General features: G+C 38.8%; 1 protein-coding gene across 1 annotated transcript in view; it reads left to right on the top strand.

The window, feature by feature from the left end:
* The window catches only part of SNX25 (sorting nexin 25), a 148,839-nt gene that overhangs the window by 30,038 nt on the left and 104,906 nt on the right, over positions 1-13,895 (top strand). The window contains exon 3 of the mRNA XM_014594848.3: positions 5,461-5,677. Within this exon, the coding sequence (XP_014450334.2) occupies positions 5,461-5,677 (217 nt within the window). The remainder of the gene's footprint in view (positions 1-5,460; positions 5,678-13,895) is intronic.

Genomic DNA, 13,895 nt, shown 5'->3' with positions numbered 1-13,895 from the left:
CTAGTGAGAGAGTTTTTCCTAATATCTAATCTAAACTTCCCTTGCTGCAATTCAAGACCATTGCTCCTTGTTCTGTCATCTGCCACCACTGAGAGTGGTCTAGCTTCATCCTTTAATGTGAAACATCTTTGTGACTGGTTTGCCATTTTTATTGCATGATAAGTTGGTTGAATGTGTGACATGTTACAATTTATTGTGTGATTAACATGTATATTGCATGATAAATGTAACATTCTAGGGGCCTAAGTTATTTTGTTCCCTTCCTGTAGCTGCCTTGACCCTTTATTGGAAAGGATGGCATATACTAGGTCTATGCGATGCAATGGGATGGAATGTTTTTGCAACACTACAGTGGTAATATTCAGTAGTCACACTTGTATTTGACATTACCTTCACATCACAATGCCAAGCAGAGCAAAGGAACTCAAAAAAGAAAACATAATACTTTACTATGCCAAAAAGTCCTTGTATCCTTTGTATGCTCACCAAATGCCAGCTTGTGTCCTGTTCTGCCACTGACAACATAGTCACAATATACGAACCATCACCTTTGATTGCTTCCTTTAAATCCTTAATACAGCTTGTTATAAACTGTAGAAACCAGGTAAGGGAAAATCACAAAACAAGCGGGTTAGCGTTTAGAATAAAACACTATGTGCAAAGTATGTAAGTGAGAACAGCAGTTACAGTAACAATAAGGAAATACATTTCTTCAACAGGAAAATGTTGACTGTTCTTGTTTCTAAACATTTCTCTATCATATTTTTGTGAGCTGGAGATTTAAAATTGAAAAGATTTTTCAATGTCCTTGTGTACCATTGTTACTGATTAATTACTATTTGCAATTAGATATTTGGGATTTGTAAACCTTTATATATTTCTCCAATATATTTCTTCAGATATTTGGGATTTTTAAAACTACATCAAGAGCTCCTAGCTAGAGTAAGAGTATGTGAACAATTATACATTTATAATGCCGTTTTGTATACACAAATAATGTTGTATATCTGAGATTTCACATCCTATTGTGTTATCTTTGTCTTCATAACAGTAAATATGTCAATAAACTGTATGTGTGGCAAGAGAAGTTTACATCATCAAAAAGATGTAATGGGAAATTGTAGGACTTAGACTCAATATCCTTTTGTTTGCTTTCTTTCCCCATCTTCCCACTTGTTGTATTCCTTGCCTCCCAGCTTTAACTGCAGGAGTAGAGAGCATCCTCAGCCCAGTCTTCCTCAGTGAGATGGTTAGGGGGAATATAAAATTCTTCAGTTATGTGGACCTAGAGCTCAGATCTCCCACTTCCAGGGCAAGTATCTAATCATTAGTCCATTGTGCAAAAGGTGAACACAGCCATGCCACAAGTCAGCTATTCACAAAAGCATGATAACTGAAGTATGTAAGTGGAGGTGGGGATTTCAAGCTGTGAATTCCAGTATGATATAAGTGTGTAACTGAGCACTGCAGGGAGATATGCGAGTACCACCTAAGTTTGAGAGAAACAGAATAGCAGATATACTCCTTTCTTCTGGGCTTCCTATTGACTGGACTTGGGGGAAGGACAAGTGACAGGTGATTCCAGAAAAGTAGAAAAGATGTAGAGGAAGAGAGTTTAAAAAATGATGAATGAGAGGAAAAGCAACAAACAGAAAAATAGTTGAACTAAATAGAAAAAATACAAGTAAGGTTACATGTGTGACCAGAAGGAAAGAAACTTGAGCTGAGGAATCAGAGATTTAGGAATTCTACAATCAAAAATGCAGTTGTACTTGTTCTGTGCACATATATATACATATATACACATACATATATATGTGTGTGTTATATATAGAAGGGCTCAGCAGTGGTGAAGGAGAGGGGCTGCTTTTCCCCTGTGCTGAGTAGCAGCTTCTGCCTGGCTGCTGCCACTGCTCAATGTGGGCAGGTGAGTCTGGAGTAGGCGTGGTGCAGGCCAGGGTTAGAGCTGTGCACACAGGTTTCGGCTTGTCTGGAGCTGGTCCGCTTTGCTGGTCAAAACTATGTGTGCGATTAATGTGATTTAAAAAAATTAACATGTTAACTTGTTTTTGTATTAATTGTGGAAATTAACCGTGATTAACTGACAGCCCTACTCTGTGTGTATAGGAAATTGTATGCAGATAATTATTGCATTATGTAGGGATCTCTCTTAGATCTGGCTCTCAGTGTGCATAACTCAAATTAGGGCATCACCTTGTCCAGGATTGAGCAAATCTCTTAATTTTGCACTGCGTGTTGTTATGTTTTGCATCCACGTGACTTGTCAGAAGTTACATTTGTAAGAATCCTGTTCTTCAAGTAATATAGAGACCAGCAGTGCTGTATATTTGAATGTTGTGTCTAACTTCAAGAGTAGAGCAGCCTGTAATTAAAGGGTATGTTGTGCATTCCTGCAGCTGCAGAAGAAAAAACTAGAAATTTGAGGTTTTTTTAGAAAGAAGTTGGCTAAAAATATAATTATAGATTAAGTACCTATACAAGCTTTTTTTCAAAAGAGGAAAATACCTTAATGGGGTAAAAAGATGGTACTACATTTATTGTATAGTTTTATATAGTAAGGATAATTACCCATAATGCTTCACTACTAAGACTGTTGCTAAAAAATACCATGCATTGAACTATCATGTTCATTCTTGGACAGAAAACATATCTTTAAGATAATTTTAGTGTTCTGTAGGACAATAAGGAAGTTGGTACCTGTCAATTAGAGTCAAACTGCAACATCAGGCAACTGCTACATGTCCTTACAGAACAGATGAAGAGAGAAGATCTATGCCATAAAGAGCATAAATTTATTTCCTGTTTCTTCACATCATAAAATTAAAACCAGAACAAAAAAGCCCTCCTAAAAGGAGGATGGGGTAAAAGCTAAAAGAGAATAGTTGCATAGGCAAGTGATCATTCTTACGTGAGAAATGTGTACAAGAATCTACTCCAATTAGTTGTTCATTTTTAAGAAACTGTCCCAGGGTACTCCTAGAGGTACTGGCAGAACTCTTTACCACCATTATCAGAAAGTAGCCACCTTTTAAGATAATTTTTGGCAGTGCTTAGATTGTTTGCTTAAAGTGATGCTTGTATTGTTCCTATTATGTTCTTTGTTGTATTTGGACTAGATATCAACTTAGACTACTAGGTAAAATATCTGTCTTTATTTTTATCTAAAATAGAGAGATTTAAAGAGGGTTGATGGTTCAGGCATTGGGCCCTGGTACTCAGGTACTTGGAGGACAGGACAAGGAGCAATTGTCTCAAATTACAACAGGGGATATTTAGGTTGGATATTAAGAAAAAACTTTCTCATGAGGGTAGTTAAGCATTGGAACAGGCTACCCAGAGTGGTTATGGAATTTCCATCTTTGGAAGTTAAGAGCAAGTTAGACTGATCTTTGTCTAGGATAGTTTGTCCAGGAACATCCCTGTCTTAGATGACTTGATGAGGTCCCTTCCAGTCCTATTTTTTTTATAATTCTACCATAGGCTTCCTGTCTGACCTTGGGGAAAATTACTTAATCTTTGTACCTCATTTCAATCTATGAAATGGAAATAATAACCTGAATCATTGAATATGGGGATACATTCATTAATGTATGTAAAGTAGTCAGCTGCTAAAGAGATGAGCACTTTGGACAAATTTCTAAATTAGTTCTGGTCAAAATTTGGAATATTGATTCTGGAGGTACTTCTGGCATTTTTGAACTTATTCCTCAGGTTTCAAAAGGTGACTTTCATTCTGACACTTCTCATGAAACTTTGGGCTAGTATACATGTGTAGGGAGGCTGCTCTGACATGCTGTAAATCCAGTGTGTCGGAGCAGGTGATTAATTGAGTCTGCTGGAGTGTAGAAATTACCACGCTCCAGCAGCCTCCAGCATCATGTGCATCAGCATCACTGTGCTGAAAAATGGCGGCAAGGCGCTTTGAGGTAAAGTTCGTTGAATGAGCTTTAGTTTAGAGTGCCTCGCCACCATTTTTTTTCAGCGTGGGGATGCTGATACGCATGATGCTCAAGCAATTTAATTAGTGAGCTGTGCTAATTAAAAGTGCTTTCCTCCCCCCCCCCCCCCCAACTGCCTCCCGGAGCATGTGTATAAATGCCCTGTAATCCTAAAAGAGATCATTTTTGGAAAAAAAATGAAATAACTTTGTTGAAGAGCTTCATTTCAACTTCACAATGTGTCTAAACAAAATGCTTTGATATCTTTTCATTGTTGAAAATTTGATGAAATTGATGCTTTCCTTTGCCAAAAAACTCAGATTCAACAATACAAAAGCTTAATATTTAAAAAAAAAAAAAGTATTTTTAAAGGTCTGGTAAAAAGTAAGCACTGCTTTGTTAGGCTGGCAGTAGATTTCTGTGTAGGTTTGTGATACTGTACTGCTCATTATTTAATTCACTACTGAGAGGTATTCCAATGCTACAGAGTGTCTAGCATCTGTTAGTAGTACATAGTAGAAAGCAATTTGGTCATGTGACTGTTTCAAATGAATGAGATTATGCTGACAAAGTGGGTGTGCTTCTCTAGGTCACTAACCTGAGGTCAGGCTGTAATAAATGACAGCTGCTAAAGAACCTGCATAGGTTTTCATACATGTTCCCTTTTCTCCTTATTAGTTCTCTGTCTCACTGTTACAGACTATCGTTTGTACACTTTGCTTGTACCTGTGAACAGAACTGCTATACATACTTCCTAAGCTTCTGTTAGAGCAGTAATGATTCCTATAGCAGCATGTAACAGAAAATACAGATGACCAGCAGCTTAATGGTGAGACTACCTACAAAAAATGTATCGCAAAATACAAAGTCCAAGTGGTGAAAAACAGGGAATTTTCCCAAAACGTTCATTTTTAGAAATCTTAGGTATTGCTTGTAAGTATGGGTCAGAATTATAAATTTGAAGTATCATAAGAAGTATATTTCATGAAAAGTATATATATCATGAGAAGTAAATTTGAAGTATCATGAAATTTATGGTGTCCCTGTAATTTAATAGAGCTTTCCTGTCTTTGATTGCAATGAATCTTAAATGTGCTTCAGGGTCACAGTCCTTCATGTAGGAGATGACAGTCCTGCCTTTACGTTCTTTGAAGTGTGTCTTTGAAACTAAGACTGTTTTGATTCAGATTTTAAGAGAAAGTTCTTCAGTTTGCAGCAGACTTGGCAAATTCTGAAAATGTGGTAGTTTCCTATTCTTTAAGATACAGGTATTTATACAAGGTTTCTACCTAACCAGCAACCTGACTGACCAAATCCACTTATGGGCTTTCCATGGTGACCTCTAGTAATCTCTCTTAGGATCAGATTTCTTTAACCTTGCCAACCTTGGTCTCATTGAAGAAAGAGAATTTAAAATCCCAAGGAGAAAATGTGCAAGCTGTCACTGAGCTAATTGTGTTTTTGTTTTCTTGTTTGCTACATGTGTTTTTTCTCTTTCTAGTGTTTGACTACAGCTATAGAGATTACATCCTGTCCTGGTATGGGCAACTCAGCAAAGATGAAGGGCAGCTGTACCACTTGCTCTCTGAAGACTTCTGGGAAATTGCCAAACAGCTGCGACATAGGCTGAGTCACATTGATGTAGTTAAAGTTGTCTGCAGTGATGTAGTGAAAGCTTTACTTGCGCACTTCTGTGACCTTAAAGCAGCCAATGCCAGGTAAAATAACCTCCCCAAACCCCTGTTTGAAAAGAGCTTTCTGCTTGTTTCTTTCCCTTTGGATGGACTGTACTGATGCAGTAAAGAGCGTATGCTCCTGATAGCTACACAGTGAAGAGAGAAGTGGTGCGCACACACAGACCTTACTAGTATTTGTGAAATTCCTAGTGAACTGTTGGGTATGTGAATGGGGGATAATTCCTTTTTTTCCCAGAGCTTGGTTTCATGACTGTTTTATTTACTCATTCTTTACTTGCGTGCATGCATGGGAGCAATCTCTACAGGTGCAATGAGGTGGCAAGAGTAGAGGGGGCAGTATAGTAGGATTCAGGAAATGGGAATATGCAGCCAGGTTGTTTCTTTTCCAGAAAATGTAAAGTGTAAATACCATTACGTTCTTCTGTCTGGCATGAGCAACTCAAGTCCCATGGCTCCTCTGTCAAAAATCTCTCTTGCTATGATATGAAGTTCTCCTGGCAAAGTAATATAGAACAGTTCCTGCTCTCCCCTCCCCCCCCCCCTCCCCCCCGTCACCTTTGCATTATCTGGCTTAATTCTAGGGAGTCTCTTCTTTTATAGGGCTGTCTATATGGTGTCTGGGGACTAAAGAGGCCTGATTCTGTTCTGTAATACCATGATTATACGCTAACTGGTAATGGGAAATGGTCACTTGGTTACAATCTTTAGCTTGTTATATGGCTCTGGAATTTTTTAGCTTAGGTGCACAATTCAGGTTTTTCCTTGAAGATTAAGTACATTTTTTTTTTTGTCCACTTTAGAAAATTGGTTTCTAAAAAACTATAATTTTAAATTTTCAATTTATTTGTCATCATGAATGAGAATTTGTACCTTCAAGCTGTTTTGCCCGTGCTGATATCTACTAGTCTTTTATTCAGGTGCCTATAAGGAAGAGACAACCTTTCCTATTTCCATGATAGGTTGGCTTGTTACTTTCCTTAAGGAGGTAGACTTGGTATTTTCCTAGCAGTTGTCAGATGGGTTTTCTGCAATACATAACAGGTAAAACCAAAAAGAGTTATTGATGGTTTCAATCCAGAAGGAAAAGATAAAGACTCAATGCCTCCTTTTTTAAATTGGACCTTAAGGAAAAGATAGTTGACATCTAGGTTTCTCTGTAAGGTGTCACTCTGCTTAAAAGTAAGTGTGTCAAGTGGGAGCACCATGGTTGTACTAGAGACTATAGCTAAGTGTGTTAGAGGCCAGACATTTCTAACAATGTTGAGAAGTAATTACAATGCAAGTACTGTATTTTCTTGCATACTACCTGCACCCTTCCCTCTAAAATCAGCTGGTAAAAATTGGGGTGAGCATTATATGCAAGAAAAACGGATCCCCACAGGTTTGGAAATTTGGTGGCAGGGAAGTGGTGGTAGAGTTAATTACCTCTGCATTCTCTTGTTGCAGAATTTTTGGACCTAAGGGGGTCCCTCCAGCTGGATGACATGGCCTCATGCACTGGATTAGGCCAGTGTGTGGGGTTGGTCTGTGGCTAAACCTGATGGGTGGCCCCAGAACTGGCACACTGCATTGGTCCATAGGTCCCACTCAGCATGCAGGGCTGGCAGCAGCCTCAGGAGCATGCTTGGCTTCCCTAGCTGCTGCTGCTACTTAGTTACCACAAAGGAAGATTTGTGGGGTTTTTTTTTTTTTTCTCCTGATTTAGGCTACCCTTCAAAAACAAGGTATATACTATATACAGGGGCATGCTGGATGCAAGGAAATGCAGTATTCTGTAACAGAGATGTAGGGCTATTCGAGTCTCTACTGCAGGCCTAGCGTAAGAGACCAATGGGAGTAAGGGAGGGTTTGAATGGCTAAGATATGATGTGGAGTGAACTGGATGCCACAACACTGAACCTCATGCTGAACAGATTAGCGTATTTGGTTTTTTTAGATGCAAGAATCTTTCCTGTACCAGACTTCCTTGTTGGCAAATAACACAAGGAGACACAGGTGAGTAGGTAACCTCTTTTTCAGAAATGGAACAAGATGCACTTAAAATGCTTGCCAGGTATTCACTGAAAAAATATTTGTTGTCTTCCTGAAGTATCATTGCACACTTTAATTGAAAACATTTGGTCATTTGAAGGTGGATGAAATACTCCAAATTATAATTTCCTTTCTTTTGATGCCATTTATTACTGATTCTTGCTTAGCAGGCTTATTACTTTTTTTTACAATTGGGTCCATTTCAACCAGATCTTTGTATTAGGCAACGGCACACATTATCATGATATTTATTGAGCATAGTGAAAATCTTTTGTATGTTTTTCTGATTCATTTTTGTGTTGAAATGTTAAATGCACCTTGATAGCTCCTATGGAGGCAAGAAGACATTAATATAAAAATGAACTGCACATACTAGACATCCCTTTGTGCAGTGATAATCCCACCTCTTAATTTACAGATAGAACAAATTTAAATGCTGATATTGAAAAAAATTTATACAGGACATGTTTGCTCCTGCTACAGCTAAGATTGTGATTCTGAGACCCCTTTTTGGTGTAAAAGCTTTTCTTTGTTTTGTGTAGCTTGAATTGTTTAATCCTTTAGTGATGGCTGTAATGTACACCATTGGGTTCTAGTGTGAGACCCTTGGGTATCTGGATTATATCATTTCTATGTCTGAAGCTGGGGCACTGTGAAAAACTTTCATTCATTTATATGCAGGGATCCTCGTTTTCTCCGATTAAAATGAAATGCCACTAATACAATACGTAAATTTTTTATATATATATATATATAGTGGTGTTTCATTTTGATGATGGAAAAACATGGACTTTAGGTTACTTTTTTTTTTTTTAACCTGAAAATTCGGGATATTTATTAATCATGGAAAAATGTGGATTTTGGGTTACTCTTTTTAACCTGAAAATTGAGGATATTCTTTTATCAGAAAAAACCAAGATCTCTGCTTATATGTCATTGTGATTTTAAAAAGGAAATGGAATACAGGATCCAACTGTGTTAAATGTGCTCTAGCATTTGAACTGAGATTTTGCTAATAGTTTGGTTCTGTCTAAATTTCACAAATTACAATAAATTTAGATTTGAGCTTGGGTATTTGTCATGATATTTAAACCAACTAATTTGAGCAAGTGAAATGTTTAAATAAACCATAAATAAAGCTAACACTTTTTTGTGTTTTGATTCCCACACAAGTGCTGTAGTTTTCATGTCTCAATTTTTATGCAGTGTGACAACAAAAGGAGTTTAATTGGTCAAGTATGGCAAGTATTTTAAATGCAGTTTTAAATGCATCGTGTTCCATTTTTGAGAAGAGGTTATCTACTCATCTGTGTTTCCTTGTTATCTGCTGACAAAGAAGTCCAGTAGAGGAGAGAGATTCTTGCCTCCAAAAAACCAAATACGCTAATCTGTTCAGTGTGAGGTTCAGTATTTTAGCATCCAGTTCATTCCAGGTCATCTCTTAGCCATTTAAACCCTCCCTTACTCCCATTGTTCTCTTATGCTAGGCCTTTAACTCGGGGGTATCAAATGCATCTGGCTTTGTGGGCTGGGTGAAGATCTTTGGGCTAGTCTGTGGATCAGATTGGGTTATGCTAGAGCCAGTGTGCAAGAGTGGTCTGTCAGGGTGATGTGTGCAGCATGTGCTGGCCCTACTCTGGGGCTTGCACTGTCAGCACAATGGGTGTGATGCAGGGGTTGGGGTTTGTGCTGCATGCAGCTCCTTGCTGGATTAGCCTCTCACACTGGCTTTGGGTGGGGCCCAGGTCATCTGTGCATGCCAGAACCATCATGCAAAGCTGGTCCAGCATGCAGTGCATACCTATTCCAGCACCCTGTGCTGTGGGCAGTGCCTACAGCATCACGTTCAGCTTGTGCCACAGTGCAAGTCCTGGAGCAGGGCTGGTGTGTGCTTCATGTGACCCATGGGCTGGACCCAACAATACAAGTGCTATATGTGGCATGGGGCCAGTCTGCTACTCCTTGATGAACTGAGGGCTGGGGAATTGTTTTAGCCATGTGTAGAGCCTTCTGAAATGCCAAGTAACTGCTATAGCGGTGAAAAAGAGCAAGAGATCTTTTTTTTTCCCTCAGAAATTGTCCACTGAGTGACAAAGGTCCAACTGAAGCTGAAAAGCTTTCTGTCCCTATATAGCTAAATACTTTGTAATGCTGCAGAAATGTTTACAGGGGAAATTATTTGGTTGCTAATGTAATTTCTCGGCATAAATGAGATTACATACTTTGACCAGAGACATTTTTATTTACATTCACCTAGTCAACTGACTTCCACACTTGAGGTCGGGGAAAAAATCTTGCCTCAGACTTTTATTAGTATTAGCCATAATGATTTTTTATTTTTTCTTCTTTTGTGTACTGAGTAGAAAGTGTCTATTACAGAATAAAACAGGCATCCCACATTCTGGATTCCCTGTAATTTTAGGGGTGACGTAATTGGTGAACCTCAGTTTTTTTTCTTCAGTTTTATTTATTTGTTTTCATTTGCTTAATGTCTCATCCAGATGGTTTACCTAAGCTCATGTGTGTAAAACAGAAATGTTGAATCCTAATCGCAATATTTTATGATCTAGGATGGATTGTGAGCTGAGAAGGGTGGTAGTTAAATTGCTTGAAACTTTCCTAAAGGAATCTGGTATAAGTACCATCTATTGTGGAAGCATCCTCTCTAGTGTGGCCAAAATTATCTAATTTCTGGAATTCACTCTGTTTCATAATGCAAAATAGTTGTTTTTTCCTGGAGGCAAAAAACAACAATACCTTTAGATGAAATTGTCAAGTTTTACTTTAAAGGACATGGCAAAGTAAGGCTGGATGTGAGGGGGCTTATTTCACCCTTGAAAGTACATAAGAGCATGCAGTTACTTCACACTATAGTTTACTGCACTCTAACTTCCCTTTCGAAAAGCCCAGAGTTACCATGGTATAGCAACTGGCACCCCTCACCTGTTCTTCAGCCTAATAAGAATGATGCCTTTTGAACACCTGTGAGGAAGGGTGCTAAAAGTATAACAGGAGGGAGTTTGTGTTGCAGACTTTGAGTAAACAAGGGATTTATTCTTTCATCACTTCTAATTTACAGTTGGGGGTATTGTGATTAAGAATGTAAATTCTAACATATATATTCTAAGGAATATATAGTGTGATGGGCTGCTGTTTGGCCAAGTTGATTGTTCGTAACTCCTGATATGATGATCAGTGAGGTAGGCCTTTGACATTTGATTGACAGCATGAGTTATCACTTAGTGAAATTGATCCCTTAGGACTGATTTCAGTCCCTACTCGGGACTCGTGTTGAAGGTTGTTTTAGGGCAGTCTCTAGTTATTAACAAATTTAAAGAAGAGTGTGTTTTATGAACAAAGGTATATACTTCCTTTCTCTTTCTGGGAACAACCGACCTAAGAACCGAAACAAGTTTTCATTACAAAGGTTACTAGTTCCTTTTTCTCCCAGCAGCAATATAAAGTTTGTTTTTCACCTGTCTGGGGGCAGTGTTCTTCTTGGCCCCTTGGGGTAGAATCAACTGTATTTGTGTGTGTGTAACCATATTTAATAAATATACACATTATACTTTCTGTACTTAATGCAGAGCATAAGGTAGCATTTCAAATGAAATAAACATGTTATTACCATGAAGCTAGACAGAGCAGAGTGGCACAAAGAGAATTTGAGTTCCTGAGAGCTAAAATTGATGATGGCCTACAGTGTACACACAACCAGCCGCAAGGTAGGCTAGACTAAAACTCCCAATTCTACAATTCTGTTTGCCTTTCACAACTTGGGAAAGACGATGAGGCTTGTTACACCAGCCCTTTGGAAGCTAACAGTGAGAGGATTGGTGTGAATCTGAGAGGGTTGTAATGAGAGTTGATACTTAGGATGAGAATGAAGAAATGATAACAAGATGGGATATGAGCCTATTAAAGTACTTCTGGGCTAGTGCAAGCACTGAATATTTAATAAACTTGCAAGAAGAGTTCATAAAGTCCTAATGTTCTGTTATTTAGAAAAAAAACAGTGCATTAATCAGGATCAGGCCTCATGCTTAGACCTGTATAAGCAGAGTTTGTAATCTAATCCATACCTTCTTTGAGTCTGTTATCAAGTCCTACATAGAATTTTTTCTCTTGCAAGACCTCTGCACAAACAAATAACTGGGAAACACATTTCTAATGACCATATTTTAGAATGATTGGAGTATTGAGATGATGGCTTCTATGTAAAGTGACAACATAGTTGCTATAAAAATGTTTGGGTTGGCTTGCTTCAATCAGCATGGTTGTTTGTTTGTTTTTTAATTATTTAAGAGCAGGGAGCTTGCTTTTCTGTCTTGTGTTGTGGTGCTTGTATACAAGTCTATATCCACTTTTATTTTTTTCAAAGTTTCACAAAGATCAAGCAGTCTTAATTCTGTTGCAATGTCAAGGAGTATTAAGATCTGAGGGTGATGCAGGTAAAGAGATGCAGGCTGTATGTTATCCCGTGGTACTTGCTGGTGCTTCTTTGTTTTAACAGTGTTGAGCAAAGAATGTGCTGTAGAAATCTTTTGAGGATTTGTTTCATGCACACTTCAACTCACCAATGCATTATTAAGGTAATTAAAAGCTAATTGTAACGTTGTGGGGCTTTATTGGCAAACTAATCAAAGCTCAAAAGGAACGATTTTCCAGAATTCTGAGAAGGCTGTGCTTTTTTTCCTGTGGACTTTTTTTTTTAAAGCTTCTTCCATATTCCAAACAAACAGGTGAACTTGTATGACACTTGAGAGCCTTCTGTGAAGGTCATACATCTCATAGTTTCATAGTAGCTAGGGTCAGGAGGGACCTGAACAGATCATCTAGCCTGACCCCCTGCTACAGGCAGGAATGAATGCTGGGTTCACAAGACCCCAGACAGGTGATCATCCAACCACCTCTTGAATTTGCACAAGGTAGGGGTGAGGACCACTTCCCTGGGAAGTTGGTTCCAGATTTTGGCCACCCTAACTGTAAAATATTGCCTTCTGATCTTCAACCTAAACCTATTCTCCATCAGCTTATGACCATTGTTCCTTGTCACTTCAGGTGGTGCTGGGGAGAAAAGGGCTCTACCTATTTGCTATTGATTTCCCCTGATGAGCTTGTAGGCAGCCACCAGGTCCCTCCTCAGCCTCCTCTTGCTGAGACTGAACAGGTTCAGGTCCTTCAGTCTCTCTTCATAGGGCCTGTCCTGCTGCCCTCTCACCAAGTGGGTGGCCCTTCTCTGAACCCTTTCCAGGCTGGCCGCATCCCTTTTGAAGTGCAGCACCCAGTACTGGACGCGTTACTCCAACTGCGGCCTGACCAAAGTCGCATAGAGGGGGAGTATCACCTCTCTGGACCGACTTGAGATGCACCTTTGGATGCATGACAAGGTATGGCTGGCCTTGCTGGCTGTGGTCTGGCATTGGCGGCTCATGTTCATCTTGGAGTTAATAATGACTCCAAGATCCGTTTCTGCCTCTGTGCTTTCAAGAGGGGAACTCCCCAGCCTGTATGTATGCTGTGGATTCCTTCTCCCAAGGTGCAGCACCCTGCATTTGTCTATCTGAACCATGCCTGTTTCTTGGTCAGCCCAGATGTGAGAGATGAAATTCTAAGTTTACACTTATGACCTGTAGTATTGCTGACTTCAAACATTCAAAAAATTCCTGAATTTGACCATACCAAAATAATATTTTGGGTTCTTTGTATTGATATCTTTTTGTTTTAGACTTCTGGGTTCATGTTTCTAATTTCCCCAGTGTCTCAGAGGAAGAGTGTGTGTGTGTGTGTGTGTGCTTGGGGGGGTGGAACAGAAGAATATAAAAAAATTGTTAAAAGCATACTTCACATAATCAAATTACAGCAGAAGATAGGGCTTTGGGGAAAAAAAGCACCAAATATTGTGACACTTGACAATATGTGCCAAATAATACATTGTGTATGTGTCCTTCTCAGATTACTAAGAATGAGGATCCTGGCTAACAAAGGTCTGTATTGTATGTGTTTGGCTTTCAATGGTGAAAGGGTTTGCTTTGATATTTTGCAAATTATTTACCTCTTCTTAACTTTTTCAGGGTTATATTTACTAATTTTGCACTATTTTTTTGATAGCCAGAGGAAAGTAACTTGCTTTCCTTAATGGTTACACTGCAAGTTTGTCTGTATAATGTTTACAATTCCATGTCTGTTTGAAGGACTTAAAGTGGAA

This window comes from Alligator mississippiensis, chromosome 2, assembly GCF_030867095.1.
Source record: "Alligator mississippiensis isolate rAllMis1 chromosome 2, rAllMis1, whole genome shotgun sequence".
In the NCBI taxonomy this organism is placed as follows: Eukaryota; Metazoa; Chordata; order Crocodylia; family Alligatoridae; genus Alligator; species Alligator mississippiensis.
Note: the sequence above shows the minus strand (reverse complement) of the source record. Positions and strands in the feature narration are given on the sequence as shown.